Source organism: Podarcis filfolensis (assembly GCF_964270895.1).
Source record: "Podarcis filfolensis genome assembly, chromosome: 15".
NCBI classification, from domain to species: Eukaryota; Metazoa; Chordata; class Lepidosauria; order Squamata; family Lacertidae; genus Podarcis; species Podarcis filfolensis.
The window spans coordinates 29,255,082-29,281,482 of NC_139618.1; the positions used below are offsets into that span (position 1 = coordinate 29,255,082).

Sequence of the window (26,401 nt, forward strand, 5' to 3'; positions counted from 1 at the left end):
TTTTGGTATAAAATATTCCTTGATTTATTCCAAGCGGAGGGAAGGGGGGGGAGGAAGAGGGATTTGTACAGGGTGCAATAAATAGGAGGAGGAAGAGCTGCTGGGTCAGACTACCCCTTGGGCAGGCCTGGTCAGAGGAGGGACAGCCTCAAGGCCACAGGATGCCCAGCTGAGGGCTCCTGCCAGACTGAGAAAAAGATGGAAAGCTAGACAGAGAGCTGTCTTTATCCTAGGTCTGGACCCAGCCTTTCTCTTCAATTGCTCCCTTTGTCAGTGCCAGGTCACGGGGAAGCAAACTGCCTCTCCTGGGTTACAAGAGCTTCCCCAAGCTCTGCCAAGAAAGATAGCAGGAAATGGAAAGGAACAGAGTAGCTGGCAAAGTGGATCTCAGGTGGATTTCAGCAGCAGCAGCAGCAGCCATAAATTAACATCTTCCCCAGGGAGCCTTGTCCAACACTTTCTTGAGGGCCCCATCCTGTGGCTGTCCTCTTGCCTTTCCCATGTCCTCAGTGGAAGCTGCAGCAGGACCGGAAGGACGCCCTACACGCACGTTGCTCCAAGGGCGTGCATGTGTGCAGGACAGTTGCGGCCGGTCTGTTCTCAGGACTCTGTCTGGATGAAGAAAACCCACAGAGGAACCGCCTGGTGACCATCTGAGGCAGAGGCACCGCCATGACGGATCCCATTCCCCTGGCGGTGGGCAGCCTAACTCTGCCCACCCACTGCCATCCTGCCAGGACAGAAAATGGGTCCTACCCCAGAGGAAAAGCAACACTGACCCTGAGGATGGTGTAGATCCAGTTGAGGTAGGCTTGCACTTTGGTGTAGACGCCAGGGGTGCTCGGGCTTCCGCAGCCATGGCCCCAGCTGACAATGCCCACAATGTGCCACGGGCCCTGTCTGTGCACCAGTGGCCCTCCGCTGTCTCCCTGGGTGAGAAGGAAGACACAGGCTGCATAAATGTGGACAGGACTCAGCTGAATCCCAAATGGAAACACTACGGATCAACAGCTCTGCATGTTGCGTCCTGCTCCTAGTTTGTCTCCCATGAAGGGCAACCAGCCATGCCTTGCCCTCTTTAACCCGCATCAGTCCCCTCTCCAAATGAAGCTCAGCTTCAGCGTCATCGTTCTTAGAAAAAGGGAACTGATTATTCCCTGCTCCGCCCTCCCTCCTGCTGGGACTGCAGAGCTGGAGGAGGAGAGTTGCGGCCTTTGATCTTTCTGTGCCACTTACCTGGCAGGTGTCAGCTCTACCCCGATCACGGCCTGCGCAGAGCATCTTTTCGGTCACCTCCCCATGGTAGGCATCAGGTGCGTTGCAGATGCGGCTGTCAATCAACTCCACCTGTGCCTCCTGTAGCTCCTTGGACAGTGTACCTAGCAAAAAGCATGGTGGAGATGACTTCAAATTATGGGAAGGGTGCAGTGGCCCCAAAGAATTCCCAGCCCATCTATATGTAAGGCTGGAGGGTTTGTTCCAAGCCAATTTCCTCATTCCAGTTGTTTGCTTTGCAGGTCTTTCCCCACCTGGCCTGGGAAGGCAGGGCTCTGACTCCAGCTGCAAAAGCCGAGGCTGCTGAAGAGACTCTTGGGGTTTGGTTGGGGTTGTTTGCTATTGGTTTTTGTATCTTGATTATAGATTTTGTTGTGATTTATGTGGAAATTGTTCTGTTAGGTTGTGTATTTTTTAAGGTTTTATTTATTGCTTAGAGGGACGTGGGTGGCGCTGTGGGTTAAACCACAGAGCCTAGGACTTGCCGATCAGAAGGTCGGCGGTTCGAATCCTCGCGACGGGGTGAGCTCCCGTTGCTCGGTCCCTGCTCCTGCCAACCTAGCAGTTTGAAAGCACGTCAAAGTGCAAGTAGATAAATAGGTATCGCTCCGGCAGGAAGGCAAATGGCATTTCCATGCGCTGCTCTGGTTCACCAGAAGCGGCTCAGTCATGCTGGCCACATGACCGGGAAGCTGTACGCCGGCTCCCTCGGCCAATAAAGCGAGATGAGCGCCGCAACCCCAGAGTCGGCCACAACTGGACCTAATGCTCAGGGGTGCCTTTACCTTTACTTATTTATTGCTTATGACTAATTTTGCTATGTTGCAGCTATGTATTTCCCCCCCCTTCATGTTGTAAGCCGCCTTGATCATGGTTTGATAGGTGGCATACAAATAAAATTAGAAAGCTGCTTGATATTGAGTCAGACCACTGGTCCATCTTGCTCAGTACTGTCAACACTGACTGGCAGCAGCTCTCCTGGAGTTCAAGCAGGGGAACATTCCCTCCCAATTGGAGATGCCACCAGGGACTGAACTTGGCACCTTCTGTATGCAAAGCAGATATTTTACCACTGAGCTATGGCCTGTCCCCAAGACTGGCAGGCACTCTTTGCTCTTTTAATGAAGGCATGTTCAAGGCTGCCCAAGCCAGACTTTTGTTGGGGTATGGGTACCTGTACCCACTTGCCTGCTCTTGGTTGGTCTCTGTAGGCCCCTGGGCTCTGTCTGCTGTCCTCAGGAGCTGCACCTTGTGGGAACAGCTTGGGAGTTCAAAGCCACAACAGGTCATCTCCCCATCTAGAGTCTGGCATCCTTGCTCAGTCCTATGCAGGCTGCAGCAGAGACCAGAAGGCAGCTGGCCCGGCACTTGCAGGGCCATGGTGGGGAAGAAGATGAAAATGCCAAGGGAAAACTCACCATCCTGCTTGGTGGATCCCCAGCCTGTCACCCACAAGGGGGTTCCTGGGACCATTTCGTCATCAAAGAAAGGCAGGCAGATTGGCTTCACTGACCCTGCAGCAGAAAGAGGGAAGGAAGGCAGTTGGGCAATGTCTTGCCAAATGCAAGGTGGCTCTTTTTATGAGATTCAGAAGCAATACAAACACAAGTGAGGGAGAAGATTAAAGATTTTATTCTAAACAGCAAGCAATATATACATCACCAAGCAAGCACTTCAATCTGCCACTGGGAAGCCCCCAAGAAGTGAGCCCCAGGTGGTCTCAGGTTGCACGAACTGCTGAGAGCTATGCCCCCAAACCATTCAATTTATAGATAGCTAAATTGTTAGCCTACATGCCTTGCCTGACTAGTTAGTGCAGATTATTAATTAGCTAGCCCCCTCTTCCAATACAGTGGTACCTCGGGTTAAGAACTTAATTCATTCTGGAGATCTGTTCTTAACCTGAAACTGTTCTTAACTTGAAGCACCACTTTAGCTAATGGGGCCTCCTGCTGCTGCCGCTGCGCCGCCGCTGCACAATTTCACGTTCCTCCAAACAATGTCTAACATCAAAGAAGGTCAGAAGGTACCCTGCTTTATCACTTCTTCCTTCCACCAGATTATACATTAAAGGCTGCTCTCACCCATCAAAGAACTTTAACAAGAGATAGAGAAGGGAAGTAAACAGAGGCAGGAAGAGATGACCATGTCAGATCACTAAACCTGAAATTACAAATATCTTCCAGAAAAGGTTGCCCATACAGGCAAGCAGCAAATCCAGCATCTCAGCTGTGAACTCCAACCCATTTCTGCAATGGGCTTGGTTTGTCAGGAGCTACGAGTCCCTGGTCCAGCTAGAGGTCCCTAATTCCCCCCAGCTGGCAGTCTGAGAAGCCTCTCACCTGGGAGGTTAAAGGGGGTTTGCAGCTTGACCAATGCAATGTCCTCATCTTTGGGGAACATGTACTTGACGTCGATGACGAAGACCTTCTCCACAGGGACAGCAGTGGCATTTGAGAAGATTTCTGAGCCACCTTTCACCTGCCAGTACTTTGTCACCAGGTTGGTCCTGAGAATGGAAAGAGGCTCACCTGTTTGCTCTTCCCCTTCAGTGACAAGACATATGCATGCCACAAAGGGACCCAACTGGCCAGAAAAGTAGCCCAAACTGGCTCAACCTACTGATGAGCCTCTATGCTGACAATGATGAGCCTGACTGCTCTCCAATGCCTGCAGTCCAAGCTCCTGTTAAAGGCACAGGAGCATGAGCTAATAAAAAAGATGGCAACCCTAGTCTTGATCCAGGCCTGGTGAAAGTGGGCCTGGTGGTGTTTCTGGTTGAAGTCTGCATGTAGGTCCAGCTTTGTGAGAGCAGAGGACTTCTGCTCCTCCCTGGGGCTGCCTTGCAGCCTCTGTTGTGTCTAGATGCATTTCCCTCCAGGATTGATGGGAATCAGATCAATTCTTGCTAGGCCCCAATCTGGTGCTCACTGACTCACCGGAAACAGTGTGCTGCTGTCAGAACCCACTGGGGGTCGATGATGCTCCCTCCACAGACATGCTGCCCCTTGTTCTGCAAGCTGGCCTGCCATGGCCATGTCTTGATGGAAGCTGGACCACCACCCACGACGCGCGGTGACTTCGAGTTATGGCCACAACCTACATCCAAAGGGTAGGCAAATCAGGTTCTCAGTTCAGCATATGATGTTACCTTAGGAGTCTGGTTCAAAGGGACAAGCTGGGTGTGGAGCGGGACAGAAGATAATGCTGCAGTCGTGAGTCCTTCTCTGCAAAATCAACTGCTAAGGATAACTGCAGGCTCACAGAAAGCCCAGCACTGTCAGTTGTCTTTTTGGGAGACAGGTTTAAAAGGTCTAAGGGTTCTGGGCTGTGTGCTAGTCTGTCCCCCCACCCAACAGCCCAGGCTACAGAAATTAATCTGCTTAGGTTCTTCCTTCATGCATGATGCTGAGCCCAGACATACAACACTTGGCAAAACACTTGAACCTTCTTGCCAGAAGACAGGATTTGGGCTCCTGACTCACTCAAGGGGGGACCTGCATCCTGAAAGAGCAACAGGTGTTTTTTTAAAATAAAATTATTTATGAATTTTCCAAAAATACTATACAGTCAATCAAACAGTTCCAAAATAGTCTCTTCTTGATCGACTTCCCTTCCACTCTTCCATGGTTTCCTCAAGTTATCAATTGCTGTTGCATTATTTTTCTAATAATTATTCTAATCCTTCTTTCATCCATCTTATTCTCAAAGTGGCTTTTAGTGCTGAGCTGACTGCAAACCAGCTAGCATTTTAACGTATTTACAATATTTTTAAAAAAATAATCTGCAAAAGGTTTCCAATCCTCTTTAAAGGCTGTCTCATCTTGTTCCCTAATTTTACTAGTTAAGCTTGCTAATTTAGCATACTCCATCAATTTCATCTGCCACTCCTCATTTGTAGGCGCTGTATCATCCTGCCAGTTTTGGGCACATAGTACACTCACCACAATAGTTGCATACAAAAATAAGTTTCTTTGGTTCTTGAAAGGGTAACAGGTTAAGCCACAAGGCAGGTCCTTGCTTGGAGGTGGAAGTTCAGCGCCAACGTTCACACCAGTCAAGTCACTAACAAGCATGTGCCCTGCCTTGCTGGGGTGAAAATATCTCCAGCCCCAACCTGAATAGTGCCCTCATGGACCCAACCCCCGGCTCCCGGGCCTTCAGATGGGTTTTCTCTGCTGGCAACAGCCCAAGTCCAGGCAGGTAAGTGTCACTGCTGCTCTGTAGTCAGCACTATGTGCACGCACATACTCACTTGAACAGGAGAGAGAGATGATGGAGCCAGAGGGGCATTGCCTGTAAGAGAGAGACCTGGTCAGAAACTGCTGCCAAGTGGTCACGGGTTAGGAGACAGGCATGAGAAAAACAGGGCCTGCTATACCCACCCTGGGAGTCAACGTGGGCATGGCTCAGGCTTCGCAGTGAAGCAGTGCAGGGCCTCTTTGGGTCTTGCATAGGATTCAGTGGGAACAGAGGTGTACCTAGGCTCCCTTGCAGCCTTGGTGCCCTCCCTCCCTTGCACAAAGAGCTGGGTGCTCCAGTCACACTTCACATAGTGGATGGCTAGGGAGGGGGCCCCACATGGCTTCTGCAACAGCCCACGCCAACAACCAGATTCCTCTGTTGAGGTGCCCAGAGCCTGTGCACCTTGGCTAGCCACAGAGAGCAGTGAAGGAGCAGCCCAGGAAGCATACAGGTGGGCAGGCAGGCTCCTAGCCACTCAAACACAGAGTGGAGAAGCACAATTTTTGCACCTCCTTGGGCCTGCACCCTTGGCCAACCAACCTGGCCAACCCCTGGGTACATATGCCCATCACTCCTCCTTCTGACTTTATCAGACAAAATTGGCCAGTTTGGGTCTCTTCTGTGGGATGTATCATCACTGAAGCAGTCAAACACAACATTTCCTGATTCCTAGAGTGGACACACAGGGGACTTCCTGTCATACCTGCTCTGGAGGCTCCTCCCCCTGTGTGTGACTAGGTAGATGGGCATGACCCTAGCAGACCCTACAAAAGGGTGAGCCACGCAGCCATCTTCCTCTCTCTTTTGGTCTCTTTTGCCATCTTCCTCTATTCTGGTTCTTAGCCAGCAGCACATGGCTCATCCTTAAAGAGAATGGAAGCCACAAGGTAGAAAGTCTGAGACCTAGCTCAGATTTCTTTTCTCTACAAATGTAACTGTAACCACAAGATAAAGCCTGCCTTCAGAAAACTATTGCGAACTGAATGTAAGTAAACTTTACTCTTACTTTAAAAGGAGATTGTCGTGTTATTATTTTAAAAAGGGAAATAAAAGGGGAAACTTACCAGGAACAAGCCAGACTGGATTGCTCAACTTAAATGATTCTAACGAATCCACCAACTTGCTTCCAGCAATGTGCAAGGGAATGTGCTCTGCTGGTTGCTCACTGGTGTGAGTGAGCAAGGATAATATTTAATCAATATATTCTCTCCTACTTTTCTCAACATTCCCACATCTCCAAGCCATGTGGATTCCGGAGCCGCCCCTACCTCCCTTTCACAACCAATTTATGTTGGGTACCATGCCAGCCTCTACCAGAGACATCTCCTCCCACCAAATCAGCCTTCAAGAAATCACACCTCAGTTCCATTCGGTGCAAAGCAAATGCATTAAAGTCACTGAACTCACAACAGCAGCTTTGGGCTTATTCACACTTACCTTTCCTTCCACGGTCTTCACTTTAAAGCTCTGTGTTCGAGCATGGGAGGGGTTGGGGTTTTTTTTGCCCTGGAGCGTTCCCTGTGAAAACCTGCTCTTTAAAGCTGAATCGACACAAATCCATAGAAGACCCAAATTGACATTTGCTCCAAATGAGCTCCAGAAAGCAAGTTTTCACAAGGTAAGCTCTGGGGCAGAAAAAGAGAAAAAACTACTCAGACACAGAGCTTTAAAGCATGGACCTGTGTCTGGATAGAGCAGGGCAAAAGGTTAAGTATGGATAAACCCTCTTGTCATATTAACAGCAAGGAAGAGAGTCCCATGCAGATGGATCCAGGGGTTGCGGGGAGGGCTCTGAGCAAACTTGTCATTTGTTGGGCCTTCTCTTCCATCTAGTGGCAGGCAGCTGTGCTCCAGTGAGTGCCAAGCAGCTGGATCTGGCCACCACAGTCATTTTGGACAGGGCCCTGGCATGACGCTGTGTTAGGGGTGTTGTAGGAAATCTAAACTGCTCCTTCCTCATAGCAGGAAAGCAGTAGTCCCCCCTCCCACCTGCTGAGCCGCACTCACCTTTCCGAATCTGTCCAGCGGAGTTCTCCACCCTGTAGAGTCACCTGTCTGAGGAGCTGCCCCTGCTGCATATCACCAGCCGCCACAGGGCTAAAGGTGGGAACACTGCAAAAGAGAGAAGGAGCTTGGCAACAGGGACATCTGAATACAGGTATACAACCCCAGGCCAAAGTGGAAGCATTATTTCCATGGGCAAAACAGACACCAAGAGCTGGCCGGCCAGCCCTCTCTCCTGCATTGGAGTCTAATGTGCTGACCCACACTTTGGGGGGCTGCAGTCATGTGAATAAAGCATCATGCATTTCTAGGAAGGGCCTTAAGGTTCTGCTGCTCTGTCAGAAATCTTTCCCTCCCAAGATACCGAGAAGGATCCCGTGAACCCAGTGGAGAGGAAACACTCTCTTGGTTGGCCTGGCCTGGGACATTGACTTGAAAGAGGATCCTTGAGCCAGGATACTCATACTGGTGAGAGAAATGCACTTTGCATGTGCTCAGAAGCACTTTGTCTTCTCCAGGGCTGAAAGAGGTCCTGGGTCTGAGATCTGGGACGCCACCTCCCCTCCAAAAGTGTCAGGTGCATGACCTGACGACACTCTGCTATTGCAATCAGCTCTAACCTGAGACCTCACTTGATCCCTGTCCATATTTCCCAGTTTAGCAAGGACAATCCTTACTGAATTATATTCCTGGTTCCTGTTGAATCATTGTCTCTATTTTGCCATTTTGGGGAGATCTTGGGGAGCCTCTTGATGGGCCTTTATTAACCCCATAGGACCACTTAAGCAGAGAGCAGCAGCTGCCCCTTGATTTAAGCTGGACCAGGCTTGCGTAAAGGCACCTGATGGGCATCCAGTAGCTGCCAACTCCCCACCACCACCTGGCCAGCAGGTACCCTTGCACAGCGCAGGCTGTCTGCACTGTCAGCTGGGTGCACCTGAGTTGTGCGATGATTCTCTAAGTTGTGGCTGAAGAACTGACTATCAGTCATGCTGGCTGTGGCTGATGGGACTTGGAGTACAGAAACAGTTGGAGTGGCACTTGCTGTAATCTGGGGTTTCCCAAACTTGGGTCTCCAGCCGTTTTTTGACCGCAACTCCCATCATCCCTAGCTAGCTGGAAGAGTGGTCAGGAATGATGGGAACTGCCAAACAAAAACAGCAGGAGACCCAAGTTTGGGAAACCTTGTAATCTCTCCTGGGAGTTTCAGTGCGGGATCCTCTGCAGGAATACTTGGGAACAGGGAGGTAACATGGATAGTAAACATGGGAGTAACTTCCAAGGAAACCATCACAAGCTGCTTTACAAGCTCTGCCCTCTAAGCTCCTGTGGGGGAGGCAGATACGAGGCCATGAGTGGATCCCCCGCAAGTGATGTGCCACTGGGACGTAGATGCGCAAGTATTTCAAGGCGAGTGGCCCTCCAGGCTGCAGCTGTGGTGATGCAGGCTCCCTCTGCTTTGACATGGGGGTCCCAGCAGCTGCTTTCACCCTGTTTTGGCATCAGACTGCCCCCCCCCCCACTTACCTGCTGTAGCCCATCTGCTTGCAGGCAGCCGTGGCCATGGCCATGTCAAAGGCGTCGTCATGGCAAGCCCAGGCCCAGCGGCCCGACTCTCTGTCACGCACTTGCAGGCTGGACCTGTCGCGGGAGAGACGGACTGTGGAGAGAGAAGCAGAGGCCGCGGCAGCCATTGGTTTCCTTCAGCGGCAGACCCTGGCTGGCTGGCTGGCTGGCTGCCTGCCTGCCTCCCTCTGGTGCGACCCGAGTGTGACATATGAGAGTGCTGGAGGTGAAATAGTTAAACAGATTACCCAATCAGAAACCAGGGGGGTGGAGTCAGAGGGACTATAAAACCAGCTCTGGGAAGGGTGAAGAGGGGGAGTTCCTTTGGAGTTGGGTGGTTGGTTGGAGTGGGAGTGAATTGGGGTAGAGTCTGTGGGTAGGTTGAGTTATTGTAGTGAAATAAGCTGAGCCAGGAACAGTTAGGAGCTAGGAAGACCAGTAAATATCTGAGAGGTGGTTTAGTGAGTGAGAGCAGGTAGCGGAAGTTATATGTCTGGATAGGCACCCCATGATTGTAATTGATGAGACCGTTTATGAAACCACACACTTGTTAAACTGCAATAAATAAACAGAAGTTTATGTTCCAATCTAACCCTGACTGGACTCAGAACTGTACCAGGTAGGGCCTGGGTGGTGGCAGCGAGAAATAAAGTGGTGGCACAGGGATCAATAGATGGTGAAACGTCCGGGGACCCTGTGTGATCGCCACACTGAGGACTCACCTCCCACGATGGTGCCATCGGGCATCTGCTGCACGCAGCCGATCTCGTCTTCCCCCCAGGCACAGTCCACGCTCCCGTCACACTGGAGGTTGAGGGGGATAAACTTGTAGGTTTGGCTGCAGAAGAAGTAGTAGGATTCCACCGCTATCTTAACTAGGAGGAGAGAGCGAGAGCCAGAGTCACTTCTGGGGTTCTCTGGACGGCCCAGCCCCAGGCAAGCCCCCAGCTGTAGCCACGTGAGATTCTTGTGAGCATCAGGCCTGGTGAAGCTGCCTGGCTTCCTTCGGGGGGCCCCTGGCATGCCATAGAATTCTAGAGTTCGAAGGGACCCCAACGGTCATCTAGCCCAACCCCCTGCAAAGCATCAATGGGTCCGGAGTGGGAACGCTTCTTCTTATGAACCTTGTGGAAGAGGAAAACAAGTGGGAAGGGGGGCAGGCGGACGGTATGAGCTGGCAGTACAGCTGCACCCGCACAGCATGAGGGTCTCTTACTGAGGAAGATGGCAGTGATGAGAATCCCGATGCACAGGATGGCGGCAATAACAGGGATGCCAATGCGTATGAAGGCTTCCTTCCTGGTCAAAGCCTTGTCCGTGAGTGAAGATTCTGTGAATATAGAGAGAGCTGGTTGGTGGGGTGGGCATGCTGTGAGTCTCCTTCATAGGCCTTTTCCAGAGCTTGCTTTGTGCAGGAAATGAGCAGCCAAATCAATACAAAACAGAGGTTCTGTCCCTCCCCCCACTAACAAAAGCATGTCCCTTCCTTACAAAAATCCTGACTACACCCATGAACTAGTCCTAACAAATGCATATGCTTGCTAGTTATCATGAGAAGGGGCTATCACCACAGAGCTGAATTGCTGATAGGCACATGATCAGGCCATAGAAACATAATTGGTAGAGAGGGCTCTGTGTGATGTCATTTCCCTTCTTCTCCTGGAGAGGAAGTAGTAGTACTTCCTGCCCCCCCCATCATCCACGAAGGTAGACTCGCCTCTTTTCACTCTGGTTCAGGCATATGCTTGGAGGTGGTTAAACTGTAAATATAAACATTTTTCCTGAATAGTTTTTATTGCTACTGTTGCTGGACCAATACATGATTGCTTCCAGAGGGTTCTAGTATTATGAGAGAGGGAGAAAATTTTCTGTCCGGCCACTTTACCCACACAATATAATTTTATGCATCCTCATGTTCCCACTCCGCCCCCCCCCCCATCCTTACTGGATGCCTTTAAAAGAGGATTAGACAAATTCAGAGGAAGGAGGCTATCAATAGTTACTAGCCATAATGGCTATTCTCTGCCTTCACTGTCGTAATCACCAATCACATAAAGCTGAATGTTGGAAGATTCAAGACTGCCACCAACTTGCTACGCTGGATAAAGTGGGTCTTTACCACAAGTGTCTGCTTTGTATAGTTTTAAATTTAGTTGCTGTTTTTGTGCTCTTAACTATTTTTGGCGTGCATCGCCTTGAGACAGTTGTTCAGAAGGCAATGAATAAATCAGGGATTGTCGCCATCATAATTCTAGTGCTGCCTTCACATCCAGAAGCAGTCTGCCTTGGAATTACCCACTCTTGGGGGGGCACATTGGGGCAGGGCTCTTGTGTGCATGTTCTGTCCTGCTTGAAGGCTTCCCAGAGGCATCCTGGTTGACTCCTGTGTGAAAGAGGATGCTGGTCCGATTCAACGGGTCCCCTCTGTTCTTACCTCTGCTGTTGAGTGGCTGCTCAGTGTCCTTATCCTAAAAAGCAAAAGGAGACGTTATCATCAGGATGGGGAAGGCAGCAAAGCCCTGGGAGCAAAACAGGGAGGACCCTTCCCCCACCATGCCACACTGGCACACCGTCCATCGTGGAAGTATGGCTCACTGATGAGAAGCATTCCAAGGTACTTATTTAGATAGAGAGGCAGTGCGGTGTGGTGGTTAGAGTCAGCGTTCGAAATTAGCCAGGTGCCAGGCGCATTTTGCACCTGGCTTTCGACCACTTGTGACCAAGTGAAGATGCCCGAGCACCAGGATGGCACCCGACACCTCCACCATCTGGAGGTGCATGCCTGGAGATGATGGATTCTGGACTGTTTTTACACACTAATACCCCATCCTGTAGAATTCTATTAGTTATATTTTATTTGTACAATTGGAATGAATTTCTGGAACCGAAATGATTTTTCTGTGCAGCCTGAGCAGGAGCAGTCACCGTTAAAAAAAGAAGGTAAGAACTGGCCGATATATACGTGAGCTGCCCCTGGATCAAGTGAATTGTCTTCTTTAAGTTCTCAAAGCTCTTAATGTAGCTCAGGGTTGTCATCTGATCTAGCCAGATGTTTAACCAGATGTTTATCTAGCCAGATGTTTAACCCATCATTTAAAAAATAAGACATTAGAGTCGTCTTGCCCAAAAATGGGAACTGGACATTCCATTTTGGCAACTGTAACCTTGATTTAAAGAGCCATTTGGTGCCTAACTTAAATATGTGAGTTTCTAACACTGGTTAGAGTGACAAACAAGAACTGGGAAGACCTAGGGTGCGATATCCTACCCAGCTCTGAAGCTCACTGATTGAACTTGGTCAAATCACTCAGGTTAGCCTACCACACAGGGTTGTTAAGATAAAATAGGTGATGCGGGAGGTAGAGAACAGTGCACAAGGCCTTGTCCTTGAACTCTCTGGAGGAAGATCTTTATTACACAACTGTAATAAATAAATAAACGGCACACTGGAAGAAGCAGCTTGGTTTGCTCTAAGTTTGGTGGGAATGCATTATATCTCTGACATACACAAGCTGTGCAGTGCATGTTCCCTGGAAACAGACTAAATCTCAGCTAAGGAGACATTACTCCAGGGAAAGCCCTCGATTTTCCACCTTGGAACCCAAGCCCACATCGACTCAGCAGGCAATTCCTTTGCGACAGCCACGCTCTGACGTTGTTTTGGCCTGGGAGGTTGAGTCTTCTGCTTCTTTCCACCATGTCCTTTTGTTGCCTGAGCAGCAGGGAGGAAGAGGAGGGAGGGAGGGAGCGGGGAGTCTCAGGAGGCAAAAGTCCTCCTGAGGAAAGCAGGCTGGGTTGCTGCTAGGAGACTGCCAACTTACTCTTGGCAGCCTGCACCAAGACAGAAAGCACCTGAGCTCTGCATGAAGAAGCTGGAAGGAAGCCCTCTGCTTTGTGAGAAGCCAGCCCCTCTGCTTCTAACCAAGGGCCCAGCCAGATCTTGCTTGGCTTCGCCTTAGATTGGCATCTTTGACAATGATGCCAAGAGACTCTCCATTGCTGCTGCACTGGAAACCATCACCAGATCAGTCGCTTTAATGCCTCTTTTGCTCCTGAGCAAGAGCATTTATTTACCTGCAGGGGCAGCTCTTGGATCTTGCAATGACAGGTAAGGCCTGGGTTGATATGAAATGGACATTGGAGGTGCAGCCCTCCCCACCCCCCAGTATCTGAAAACAATCTAGGTCCAGTTCAATGTGACTTTTCACCTGGGGTTGCCACCAGAACCACCTTGGTTGCTCTGGTGAACCAACGACTGCTGAGAGCAAGGGGAAATGTGGTCCATTGACTTCTCTTGGCCCTTTCGGTGACTTTCAATACTACCTCTCTTAGTGTCCTTCTGAGCCAGCTGTCAGGACTGGGAATTGGGGATGCTGAAACCCAGTAAGGCTGGCTGTCACAGTGGTTCAAGGAGGTTGAACCAATGGGCTGAATGAGGGCTAATAAACTGAGTCCCAGTCCAGGCAGGATGGGGATGCTGTTGTGGGTAGGTAGTTCAGCTGATGGGAGGTGGTAGTGAGTGTTCTGGATGGGTTTGCATTCCCTCTTAAGGATCAAGGTCAGAGCCTATGGATGATCTGGCCTCTTCTTTAGAGGCTCAAGCGGCCACAGTGGCATGAAGCACCTTTTGCTACCTGTCACTCTCCCACGTGGAGAAAACCTTCACACAGCAATCTTTGCCTTGGTCATTTCCACTAACTACAGCCCATGAACACTCCCAGAAACGTCATCTGCTTCAGAATAAGGAGTCAGAATACTGATTTGAACTGAGAAGCTAAGATACATATTTTTTAAAATGGCAATTTATTGATTTTCAGATGGCCTAGACAAAAGAAAACATTAACGTTTAACAAATGAACTGACCAGCTAGGATATATTTTGCCAGTACAGAACTTTCCCCCCTTGGCTCCTTTGTTTCTCAACACAGTTCAAAGAGCTGGCTGACTAGTGACTATATAGCACAGGATCAGGGCATCTCAAGGGGCTCCTGCACCCAAATGAACCTGCCCACTTTGACTGGTAGGCAGGCTGGAGCAGGGTCTTTTTGGTGATGTCACCCCCTGGTTGTTTAATGCTCTCCTCAGGGGCCCCTCTTGTCATCAGAGCTCCACTAGCCTTGAGGTGCAGCGTGGGTGGCTTCTTGCTTGGTTTTATTTTTGAATTGAGATAGTTTTAAAATGTTTTTTGCCATGTTGGAAGATTTATCTTGAAAGGTCTTCCTTTGGTGTTGGGCAAATGGAACAACTAGGCAATCTGTTGGTGCATGGCTTACATTGCTCCTAGCAGCCTCCCTTCCTGAAACAACAGAGGTGATATTGGATGTGGGTTGTTGTGATTCTCAGGACTACTAGTACAAGGGGTTCCAGTGTCTACTCTGAACCTCCTAATTTCAGGATTGCAGTTCAGGACTGCATGGTCTCCATGGCAGTTATGGGGTTGTCCAGTGATGCCTTTGGCTTGACACATATGGCTGGTCACCCTCTGGAAATGATAGCTTGAGGGTACTCTTGGATCCAACATTACCATTAGAGGCCTTGGGGGGGGGGAAGAGTGCCTTCTAACAAATTTGACTGGTGGCACAGCTGCAAACTTGTCTGGACACAGATAGCTTTGCTTCAATTGCCTAGGCTCTGTTAACCTATAGGCTGGCAATTTGTTATACATGGGGCTGCCTTTGAAGATGGTTTGGGAACTTTACTTATGGCAGAATGCGGCTGCCAGAATGTTACTGGAAACAGGAAAGTGTGAACTTGTACAGTGGTACCTCGGTTTAAGAACAGTCCTGTTTATGAATGATTCGGTTTATGAACTCCGCAAAACCGAAAGTAGTGTCCCAATTTGCGAACTTTACCTCAGTCTAAGAACATAATCTGAACGGTGGAAGCGCACCGGTGGCGGGATGCCTCATTAGGGAAAGCGTGCCTTGGTTTAAGAACGGTTTCGGTTTAAGAATGGACTTCTGGAACGGATTAAGTTCGTAAACCGAGGTACCACTGTAGTACTGATTCTCACTCAGTTGCATGGGCAGTCATTGGGTTTTGGGTTAAATGGCAAGTGCTGTTTCTGACCTTTAAAGCCCTATACAGCTCAGGGCCTCAATTCCTCAAGGGCTGCCCCATATGAGACTGCCCGCTGTGTTCATCACCTGAGGCACTTTTCCATGCACCTCCAAAACAAGCACTAAGGGTGTGTGTGGACCTAGTGAATGGTCCTTCTTTATAATTGTGCCCCATCTGTGGAACACTCTCCTCAGGGAGGCACACCTGGCACAAACCTTACTATTAGTTCAGCACCGGGTAAAAACATTTTAATCTCCTAGGCAAATTAACAGATATAATGATATTGTAACAGCCACTTAAGTTGGGCTTTAGTGTGTGCTTTTATTATTGCTCATATGTTGATAGTGTGCATTTTAATACACTTTATAATGCTTTACTGTATCAGGTAAGCGCACACAGAATATCATATATAAAAATTTGTTTGGGACTTCTTTTTAGTATAAGATGATATACAGGTTTAATAAAATGAATTACATCTATGGTCATCTTTAAACAAACAAACAAACAACAGAGCATAGCTGTGGTGAGATCTTAGTTTACATGGGAGCTACTAACCAGGAGAGTGGCTTAGCTCCTTCTAGCAATTAATTAGCTGTTAACAGGTTCATGATACAGATTTGCATATGCAAATGTCTATTTGTCTTTGCAAAATTTCAGGGCAAAATTAATTCTTCTTGTCAGGGCTTATTCTGATGCCAACAGGGTCTTCTGGGCCCAATGTATTAATTTCCTCTGGGCAAGTGAAGATGCCAGGTGACTTAGAGGGGGAGTCTCATTGACATCGCCAGTAACAGGACATCAAGTCCCCCTGTAAGCAAAGTGTAAAAACATTAAATAATGCATTTTTAAAATTGGGAGAGGGTCAAGGGGTCTGTGGCCAAGTGTGAAAACACCCTGGCCCACACCTGAATGTGTCTGTTTTGCTGTTGGGTTTCCCAAGGTGAGTATTTGCTTGGTTGTTGGACTAGATGGGGCCCCTCTGGTATGGTCCAGCTGCAGCCAGGCTGTCTTCTGATGTTCTTTTACAGAGAGGCAAAAGTCAACTCAAAATCTGAAGCTCCATGGAATCTGAACCATCTCTTCTGGTCTATGGAATAGGCTAACCCAATGAGAACATGTGTGTTTGTGTTCTGGCTGACTTTTTGCAGAGGAAGGACTCCACTGCTGGGCTCCAAATTAGCATCTCATATCCACCGATATTTGGGGAGAAAAGAGAGGGTGGGGAAGAAATATTAAAGTGCGCCCTCTGATAGAAACACTGTCCAGCTTTCTTAATCTGTAGTTGCCACACAAGTTGAGCGGGACTCAGATGGGGGAGAGAGAGGAGAAGAGATCTCCTCCCCTGTCTTCCCACCAGAGCAGATGTTGTAAAAGGAGAAGGCTTTTGCTACCATCTGCTGGCTGCCTGGTGTGGCATTCCCTTGCACAAGGGATGACTCCGTTAGCATGGAGTGGGTGGAGGCAGGTGGAAAGTGAAAAAAAGGTACAACTCTTGGAGAGGAGGAAAGAGACTGGCTCACCTCTTTGGCTGCTTAGATGGTGCCAGGTGGAATGGCTTCCATTGGAAGGAAGTATGAATGATTAACTTAGAGAAAGCTGCAAAAATAGTAGGGCAAGAGGGCCCATTGCCAGTTGCTGCTGCTGCTGGTGGTGCTGCTGGTGCAGACTGCCTAGAGGGGTGTCTTGGGTCAGGCTGTCTGCCTTGAAAGTGTCTGTTCACTCTTGTTGAAGCAGCACTCAAATGGTGGAATATGTAGCTGATCCATCACTGCAGTAATACCAGTGCCTGGATTGCTGTAAATCAACCTGCTTTGATTGTGCCATGTTTGATGCACAGGCAGTGGTGGGAGCAGGTTGGCCTAATTCAGCTGCCTGTGAGGAGGCTCTCTTTTTCCACCATGCCTCCAAGCTGACCAGACGCACATGGCTAAAGCTCCTGCTTTCAAACATGTTATCCAAAATTACCAACTTTTATTTTACTATAACATAGAAGTATTTTTCTGTACACTATTTTGTTGTATATGCTGCCTGCATTGAAATGTAAGTAAACCTGTTTTTAGTTTATCTTACTAAAAAAGTGTGGTTCATTCTCCGTAACAGGGGAACGTCAGCATACCACAAATGAAAGGGATTAAAAGGTATAACTGTGCAATTCCTAAGTTTTAATAAGCTATTAAACTTATAAGTGTTTTACTCATAGCCAGTTTTCATTTTGTATTTCTCCAACACACATGGGATAGAAGTTCAGATCTAAATCTAAGATTTAATCCTCAGTCCATTTCCCATGGAGCCCTGCTTGGGTTAATAATAATAATAATAATAATAAATTTTATTTATATCCCGCCCTCCCCAGCCGAAGCCGGGCTCAGGGCACCCTTAAGTATGGTTGGAGGCCTCTTGAGGTCTCTAATGTCCAGGGGAAAGGAAGCAGAGGGAATGGGGGCTTGCCAGCTGCTTTAGGGTTGCTCTGGAGGAGCAAGTAAATCTAGAGATGGCGTGAGCCCTGGGAGATGAACATCTCCTCTTCTTCACACCTCTGCATGTCCACTGTAAGACTCACCAGTTGATGGACCCACAAAGTATGTCAATCAAATTGTGACAGACCTCTCAATTAGGCTAAATCTGGGCAATGCTAAGTCAGGTTTTGAGTGGTACAAAGCCACTCTTTAGCCACAGGAGAGTTGGTTTTAAAAGATCCCTTTACAAATATATGAAAAATAAGATCAAGTACCCAACCTAGCAGTACAGGCACCTGGACTGATTCCTTGCTTTGGCTCAAAACCTGGGGAGGCAGGCAGTGCTCTCTGACATGCCTGGTTCCTTCTCTCTGCCTTCTAGGGTGACAAAGCTTGCTTCAGCTGGTGCTGTTGAAGTCCTCCCTCTCTTTGGGCCCAGATGTCTCTTCTTCCCATTCACAGAAAATCCCTCCTGCAGGGTGACATCTAAAGTGGATCCTGGAAGCGATTAGGGCTGCTGCTCTTTCTGTCTGAGTGGTGCCAGTTGGCTTATACAAAGAGCTGCTGGTGATTAGCAGCTGGGGAAGAGGTGTCCTGTCGGTTCACGGAAAGGCACGCTCCCTGGCAGGGCATTAATAGTGCCATTGTCACTGGGGAGCCCCAGGGTGCATCTGGGCAGGACAGCTCCAAGCAGTGTCTCGTTCCCAGCTGAACTTCTCAACAGCAGCAGCAGCAGCAGCAGCAGCAGGGCAACGGAAGGCAGCAAAGTCTCCTTGTCACCCTCTGCCTGCCACTTCCTGGTTCCTTTGCTGCCTGCATATTTGTAGGCTCTGTTATCAGGTTACCACTCATTTTACCACCACCACTACTTTGCACTTATGTAGCACGTCAGAATATTCAGGGTAATTCATGTACACATTATCCTTTTCTAAACCTCACAATTGGCAGGGCTTTCAGACATCGGATTTTTTTGGGGCGGGATGGGGCAGAACTGATGTGATTGGTCAATTAGATAAGTATTTCTATTTTGTACTTGATCGGGGGGGCAGCTGCCCCCGTCTGCTCCCCCATTGGCTACACCTATGCTTTCAACTGAGATTTCAGAAGGCCACTTTGCAGCTCACACTCTTCACAGACACAAAGCAGTGTAGAAGGAATGACCAAGTCCACCTGCTATGCAAGCACAGTGGAACTTCTATGTCCAGAGGCAGTCTACCTCTGAATACCAGATGGCAGACACAAACAACAGGAGAACACAATCGCTGTCCCACTCTCCCTCTTGTGAGGCGTATGGCTGGCAATTGCCTTTCCAGCAGGAAAAGGCTTTTTCTATGTTCTTTTGCTTTGAGAATCTGCCCTTAAGAACAGAGGGCCCCTCATTTTCCCCCATGGGACTTAATCTGACTTTCATTTGGCTCAGTCTGTTTCAACAAACACCAACTCTGATCCATCTGCTTCAACTCTGACCATCTGCAGAGTACCTTTCCTTTGCTGCCACAACGCCCCCCCCCCCAAAAAATCTGGAAATAGGGAAGGGGCTTCCTGGTTACTGTGTATGTAAGTTCCAAAACCTCTCAGTGGAAAACTACCGGTAATGCCTGGTGTTGTGGCCAGCTCAGGATACACAGAGAAACCCCCCTTTTTGTCTTTCATTCGACATAAGCACACAAACTGGGAGTATTAATTATCAACTGGCTGTTCACAGTGGAGATTGTTGCTGCCATTAGTTCCTGTCTGTGTGCCCAAAGGTCTTGCCAGCTTCCCTATTGCCCAGTTACCAGGAGGTGTTGTGGTTTCTTCCAAGAAGGTTAAAAGGCCGCCCCCCCCCCGCCACAACTGGGTCAGAAGAAAGAGTCCATAGGACTCATCTTGCCTTCTAGAAAGCAAATTTAGTACACAGCACTTACCATGTTTGTTGCAACCGGGGCTCCTCTCTCTCTGGTTACCTTCACAGAGGGGCAGGAGGCGTTGCCCTTGTCGTCACCAAGGATGCCCAGAGGGCTCCGGTGTGCTGCTCTCCAGGTCGCCGAGGTCCTTTCCAGGTCTCCAGCGGTCCGCTCCCTTCTCCTCACTTGCCCCTTCGTGCCAGCTGTGAGTGTGAGGTCAGGCAAGCGCTGTGCCGCCGCCGCCGCCTGCTTAAGACTTGGCTCAGCTGGAGTCGTCAGACGGGACTGATGATCTGGGTTGTAACCTGACGCTCACCTGTCAGTGGCAACATCATCACCTCCTCCTGCCTCTAACTTGTGAAGCCTGAGTGAGTCACCCCCACCGCAGTTATCACGAATGGGAAGTCCTGGCAAGGAGGATGGATGGGGCGTCGGGGAAGACTGGCACTCTTCCCTCCTAAAGCGCAAAAGACAGGCGCGCACACCCTCCATCCCTAAGGGACCTTGGATACCTGGCGCCTAGGTGGTCCATGAAGTGAACCCCCCGGGGTGGGGTGGGGAAGATGGGAGAAAAAGTCTTTCAAGGTGGGTGGTGAGAATTGGGAAACCAAGGACATAGGAGACGCTAGCAACTCAGGCCAGTCTGCAGAATCACAGAGGTCTTAGATAGATAGATAGATAGATAGATAGATAGATAGATAGATAGATAGAGAGACAGACAGACAGACAGACAGACAGACAGACAGACAGATAATTTATTACGGTCGGAGACCAGCTTATAAAGCACACTTGGGGCTACAATCCCAGAAGGAGAGCAAAGAGTCTTTGCGGTACTGATGCGATCAAACAGACATTGAAGGCGGCAGATCTGGAGATGCTGAGCTCCGACCTGGATTGGTGCTGGGCCCTTGGGAACCTCTGGCTTCTCTCTAAACCGGACCCTGCCAATTCCTGCCGCCTGCTTGTCTGGCTTGCGGGTGGGTAGCTGAGCCTTTGTCAAAACGTCGAGGGGCTGGCCAGAGCTCGAAGAGGAAGAAAGGAAGCTCCCTCTTCCACGAGGGACACCCGAGTGGGTGAGAGGCGGGACCCCCAGAAATGGCAGTGGTTCCACTTGCCCAGGTTGTAAGGCAGCCTGCCTTGGCAGACGTGAGCGAGGCGAAGGGCGCTTCCAGGTGCAAAGCATAATTTCATCGACAGGTGAAAAAGGAGAGATCAGGATGAAGCTGCTCCACTACCATCCCCCGCTTGGGGAAACTTGGGCTTGGAGAGAGGAAGTTAGTTTTCAGTCTGGGGTTTTCGGGGGGCGGGAAGCGAATAGAATCATAGAGTTGGAAGGGACCCTGAGGATCATCTAGTCCAACGCCCTGCAATGCAGGAATATGCAGCTGTCCCTCACGGGGATCGAACCGGCAACCTTGGCGTTATCAACACCGCTCTACAACCAACTGAGTTTTACATCTGGCGTTAGCCAGAGCAGTCCCACAGAAATGACTGGCAAGCCCTCCGCCTCCCCAGTGGAGGCCACAGCATGGCCTGTCTGTTCCCATCCTCTCTCGTCTGGGGTGGGGGCCAACAAGCTCTCCGCCCTTTCCCCAAATGTGCCCAAAGCCCACGGCAAGCCTGTTTTCCAAGCCCCGCCCGCTCTGGGCGACTCCTTGCCGTCAGTGTGAGATGCCCTCCTGGTGCCCTCGGCTGCCCCACCCTGCCCCGCCTGCTTGCCTGCCAGTCACCCTCTGCCTCTCTGTGCTGGAGCTGCCAGGGCCGGGCTCTGCCCACTGCCTTGGCACCTTCTCAATGCGCTCTGCTGGCCTGTTAAGTTACCGAAGAACGGGCGGGATCAGGCAGGGCGGAGAGACACCTGGAAAAGACGAGGTGCCGGGCGGCATCATCCACCACCGCCAGCGGACTGCCTAGGAGGGGGTTGGCGTGGGCACCAGGAGCAAGGGCGAGTCCACGACCTCAACTCCCTCTCTTTGTGCAGCCAAATGTAGGGACGCGGGTGGAGGAGCTGCAGGACGCGGCTGTCTCTTGCAAGTAGGCTGTCAATGCACCAGACAGACAGCGGGGAACCCGGGAGCCTGGTGGGTCACTCAGGTCAGCAGACGAGACCAAGCTGCGCTCTGCTGGCCTTCTGCAGGCTCGCAGCTCTTGCGAAAGGCCGCTCCGTTTGGGCTGCTGCTGCGCTCTCTCCGAGAAGGAAAAACAGCTTGCTGTCAAAACAGAGAAGACCTCTAGGTGCCCCAAGAGCCGATTACTCAGCCAGGTTGACTCAGGTGAAGGAGGCGTAGTTCTTCCTCCAGCGCTATCTCCTCACCTGCCCACAGGCCTCCTCAGCAAGCTCTTCTGAAAGACTGGTCAGAGATGCTAGTCCCTGAGGTGTCGTCAACCCAGCTGGGACTTCATTCAACTCTCAGGGCACAACCCAGAGGTTAGGGGCAGGGGTGGGAGGCATTGGAGCACCCCTTGCTTTCAGGCACAGGCTCAACTGCTCCCATGTGGCTCAACTTGAATAAGATATTGGGGGTGCCCAGGTAAGCCCGGCCTGTGTAACTGATCACATGATGCAGTGCACACACACCATTTGAATGCCAATGACCATCAACTTTTAGGGACGGCCCCCTCAATATTTTTTTTTGGGGGGGGAGGATGGCAGCCCCATCAGCCCCTAGGAGTTGGCTCCTATGCTGGGACTTGTAGGGAGCTAATCTGGGCTGGGCCACGAAGGGAGTGAGGGAAAGAGTTGTGGTGGATTACTCCCAGTTCCTTGCTCCTAATCTCTTGCAGACGGCCTAGGTTTGGGAGGCTACTGAGGTTGTATCCAGAATAGGAGTGGCAGCGCATCCATACACCTCCCCCCACCCTGCCTTTCCAGCCTTTGCAATGCAAATGATAGTAGACTTTGTTTTATCAGTGATTTGAACATTCATACGCATGGAGGCAGGGCAGCAGTGCAGTTCCTGCTTCATTCTAAATGAAAATTGGGTGTGATCTGTACATTTTTCGCCTGGGCACAGCTGAGGTGACTCAGGGGCCTTGGATGTTTTGTGCACACAACAAATGTTGTGAAGAGGAAATATGTGCTCTTGTGTACGTGAATCCTGATGTTCCTCTTGACCAAAACACAGCCCTACGTCAGGCCTGCAAGAGTCAGGGATTAAGGCCCGTTTCACAAGCAGTGCTTAAATCAGAACTTGTCGTTCCTCTGCCCGTCACTCAGATCTATTATGTATTTGTTTTGATTTCACATATTTATAACCTGCCCTTCACCCTAAAAAAATTATCAATAGTCAAATCAAATGGCAGCTGTAGGATAAGAATACAGCCATCAGAAACAATGAAATCTCTGGTCTAAAAATAGAACAGGAGGCACATCATTTGTCAAACTAAACAGTGACAGGTGGAATTATCAAACAGGGTTATACATGCCTCCCTGACCGGACTCCAAACACAAGCCTGCAGCAGGGTTTGTATCCTAGTTCAAGAGAAGAGAGGAGGAGGGGTCTAGGCTTTGGGCTGCGCTTAAGCGACAGTGCAGTTAATTCATTCTGCCTGAATGCAACAGACTCACATTGCGTCTGGTTTGCAGTGTAACTGAGAACTTTCGATTGGGTCAGACACCACTCAAACGTCCTCCCAACCTTCTGCCAGCCTGTCAATGTGCAGCCACTTGGTGCAGCACTACCTGAAGGAGCTTTTTAATGGGGGGGGGGGGTCAGTGAAGTTGGAAGACTCCAAGATTCAATAGGTGCAGCAGGAGACCTTGCCAGTTCCTGTGTTTTTGCTGCCCATCTGAGTCTAAAGGAAAAGCGAATGATGGCGGCTTCCTTGGATGAAGGACTCATGTGAAACTTGGTGGTGAGTTCCTTTCCTCTTATTTATCCCAGCAGCCAGGGGACCATGTACAGTACAGTGGTACCTCGAGTTAAGAACTTAATTCGTTCCAGAGGTCCGTTCTTAACCTGAAACTGTTCTTAACCTGAAGCACCACTTTAGCTAATGGGGCCTACCACTGCTGCCGCGCCACTGCTGCGTGATTTCTGTTCTCATCCTGAAGCAAAGTTCTTAACCCGAGGTACTATTTCTGGGTTAGCGGAGTCTGTAACCTGAAGCGTCTGTAACCTGAGGTACCACTGTATACCTAATCTGAGTGTGGGAACCAACTGACTCAACTCCTGCAGCTCTCCGTTCTGTGATAAGGACCATGGAAGACAGAGTCATGCACCATGACTAACAGCCTTCGGAGGGAAGCACACTCCACTGGAAGAGCCGTGGGCAGTTTCAGGAGAGACTGCAGGAATCTAGAGCTGGACACACACTGGCTGGGCAATCAGATATATTTTCTGAGCTTCTCTGACTCAGAGACAGACGTGCTTCCGTGCTAGAGCAACTTGTGGTGGTGCAGGCGGAAGACAGAAACTTACAGAAGCATGAAGGTCTCTCACCACCCCCTGCCTTAGTGTATGTGGTGAGGTTGCACAAGCACTGCCCAGGGCGGGAGGCCCCTGGAACTAGAGACGCAGACATGAACAACTCTTGTGTTTGGTGAGAAGGGCCAGAAAGATTGAAAGTGGTGATTAGCCTCTGGTTCAGAGAGAAGCACCTCAGCTGCTGGGTGATGGGTGCTGGCCTCAATTTGGGTCAGGTTTCACCCATGCTGTTTGGCGTCCTTCTCACCAGCAAGGCCCAGGGAGTTGGGGCTGTGAAGGATTCTCATTGTGTGCCAGAGTTTGCTTAGGAACGGGTTTGTCTAGCAGGACCCCTCCTGCGGGCCCTGCCAGCCTCTGTTAGCTCAGTCCTTGAATGGGCTAAGATTTCATCTAATGAGCAGCAATTCGTCATGCAGGGCTGTTTTCATGGGCAGAGGTGGTGGGGAGGTGTGTGGGAAAGTGCATGCCCCCTCTGGTCCCCAGCTGTACAAACATGGCTTGGAAAGGCCCTTTCCTGGGTGTAGCTGATGCCAAAAGCTCTGCTGGTTGCATAAATGGAAAGGTTGCAGGACGCTGATTCTGGCCACTGGGCAGCCAGAGCACATGATTGTGGAGGGGGTTGTGCTTTGGTTCCCTCCCCCAGGCTGGAGTTGACAAGGGAGAAGTGGCAAGATCCAAAGAGACTGGGATAAGGAGGAACTGGAGGGACTGCCTGTTTAATCCAACCACAAGCTGAGAGGCCAGGCTCAGTGTTCTATTCCTGTGAGTAGTCAGGCTGGAAAAGATATTTGCCTGGGACCCAGGAGTGGAGGGGGGTTGCTGCCACTCAGAGCTGCAAGTATCAAAACCGAATTATGGAATGAGGGTGTGAGGTTTACGGCGTGTTCCACTTTAAAAGAAAATCTAATGGAAATGATGTACCGTTGGTATATCACTCCGGTTAAACTAGCAAAAATGTACAGAGTGAGTAACAAAGTATGTTGGAAGTGTAAATTAAAAGATGGTGAATTTTTTCACATGTGGTGGAGATGTGAAAAAATGAAAAAATTCTGGGATATGATTTATAATGAAATGAAAAAACTTTTTAAATACACCAGAGGCTTTTTTGCTAGGGATAATAGGGGATGAATTAAGAAAAGAGGACCACAAATTATTTATGTACGCCATGACCACCGCTAGAATTCTAGTGGCTCAAAAATGGAAAACCCAGGAAATCCCAACTGTAATGGAGTGGCAGACGAAAATGTTTGAATACGTAGAATTGGTGAAAATGACCAATAAGATTCATAACCAATAAGTAACAAAGTTCAAAGAAGAATGGAGTAAATTTGTTGAGTATATCCGGATTAACTGTAGAAGCTTAAAGACTGTAGCAGGGTTAATATAAATCTTGTGTTGTGAACAGAGTGTAAATAAGAATCTGTAAGAGGAGATGTTAATTGTGAAAGCCGGTGTAGGGAAGGAGGGAAGTTCGGGCGCGATAACGCGCATGATAAATAAGAAGACACAAAAATGTTGAATGCAAGAGTATATGTTTTATTTATTTTTGTTTTGGAAAATCAATAAAAAGCATTTAAAAACAAGAACAGAGCTGCAAGTAGCAAGCTGGGTGTCCTAAGAAGCATCACATAAGACTAGACAGGCCGTAGCACTGGAGCATGTGAAATCATGGAGGTATATAGATAAGAGTGACCCCCATGCATGAACACAGTGTATTTCCATCTTGTGCCAAATAGACACACTTTAACCCTACCTCCACATATCCTTGTTAAGTGATAGGTGCCAGGTGAAAAGGATCTTATTTCAGGAGGCCTTTGCTCTATGAAAGTTGTCCCAATGGTTGTTGGGTTTTGCCCCCCGATTTTCACATGCGTTCACTTATATTTCAAATTTTATATGCTGTATGTTTTACTCCTTCCTGTAAGTCACTTGGAGACAAGTAGCAAAAAGCAGGGTACAGATGCCTTAAGGAAATTAAATAAATAATAGAGGTGGGAGGCCAAAATTTGCCCCTACCCTGTCCTCACACTGCCTTCCTAAAGGTGGCTGCATTGGACTGGGGCTGAGCAGGAGATAAGCAGGCAGATGCTCTTCTTTGCTCCTCTCCATATCAGATAAGTGGTTCTGAGCTCCCTCTAGGGTTTTATTGGTGCTGAGGAGCTTTCAGCTGGACTATGCTGTTCTTTGGGTATGATATCTTTTTTTCCAGAGTCTCTCCCCCACCTCATTGTATTTTAATAATATTGTTTGATGACTCTTGGTTGCTTTGTGTGATTATTATTCTTAGGTGCCAGAAGACAATGCAACAATGGCCAGGTGATTATTTTTGATGGATGTTTGCAGACATGAGGTTTGCATGGATTATGGCTAGGGACCTCCAGATTCCCAGACCCTCCCTGTACCTTTAACCTCTTGAGCTGACCTCTCTATCTCTTGGATGTTAGACTGCTATGTCTTAAGTGGCATCCTATTTATAGCTTCCT

The 26,401-nt window shown here is 49.3% G+C and overlaps 2 protein-coding genes across 4 annotated transcripts in view; one reads left to right on the forward strand and one right to left on the reverse strand.

Moving 5' to 3' along the window:
- On the reverse strand, nucleotides 1–19,783 carry TMPRSS4 (transmembrane serine protease 4). 2 transcript variants are annotated; one of them, XM_083588861.1, is made up of 13 exons: nucleotides 19,513–19,783; nucleotides 11,525–11,558; nucleotides 10,307–10,420; nucleotides 9,813–9,965; nucleotides 9,052–9,184; nucleotides 7,528–7,632; nucleotides 5,531–5,571; nucleotides 4,215–4,374; nucleotides 3,618–3,784; nucleotides 2,694–2,789; nucleotides 1,237–1,379; nucleotides 780–929; nucleotides 1–612 (listed from the first exon to the last, which is right to left on the reverse strand). In XM_083588861.1, exons 1-13 carry the CDS (start codon nucleotides 19,513–19,515, stop codon nucleotides 601–603), a joined length of 1,311 nt encoding a protein of 436 aa, XP_083444987.1. In that variant the 5' UTR covers nucleotides 19,516–19,783; the 3' UTR covers nucleotides 1–600. The 2 variants fall into 2 exon arrangements, with proteins under 2 accessions (XP_083444987.1, XP_083444986.1); XM_083588860.1 differs by lacking the exon at nucleotides 1–612 and having other exon boundaries at nucleotides 620–929.
- SMIM35 (small integral membrane protein 35) overlaps nucleotides 12,956–26,401 on the forward strand; it is a 21,248-nt gene continuing 7,802 nt past the window's right edge. The window contains exon 1 of one of the 2 annotated variants that reach the window (XM_083589218.1): nucleotides 12,956–13,198. In XM_083589218.1, the coding sequence (XP_083445344.1) occupies nucleotides 13,192–13,198 (7 nt within the window). In that variant the 5' untranslated portion in view covers nucleotides 12,956–13,191. Of the gene's footprint in view, nucleotides 13,199–23,094; nucleotides 23,347–26,401 lie in introns of those variants that run through there. The other variant, XR_014542156.1, reaches the window with a different exon arrangement.

Excerpts from the sequence above, each read along its gene's own strand:
- TMPRSS4 (XM_083588860.1), bottom strand. Across the intron at positions 9,185-9,812 it reads CGATGGCACCATCGTGGGAG|TCCGTCTCTCCCGCGACAGG; the intron begins GTGAGTCCTCAG and ends CTCTCTCCACAG. Across the intron at positions 7,633-9,051 it reads AAGCAGATGGGCTACAGCAG|TGTTCCCACCTTTAGCCCTG; the intron begins GTAAGTGGGGGG and ends TCTCTTTTGCAG.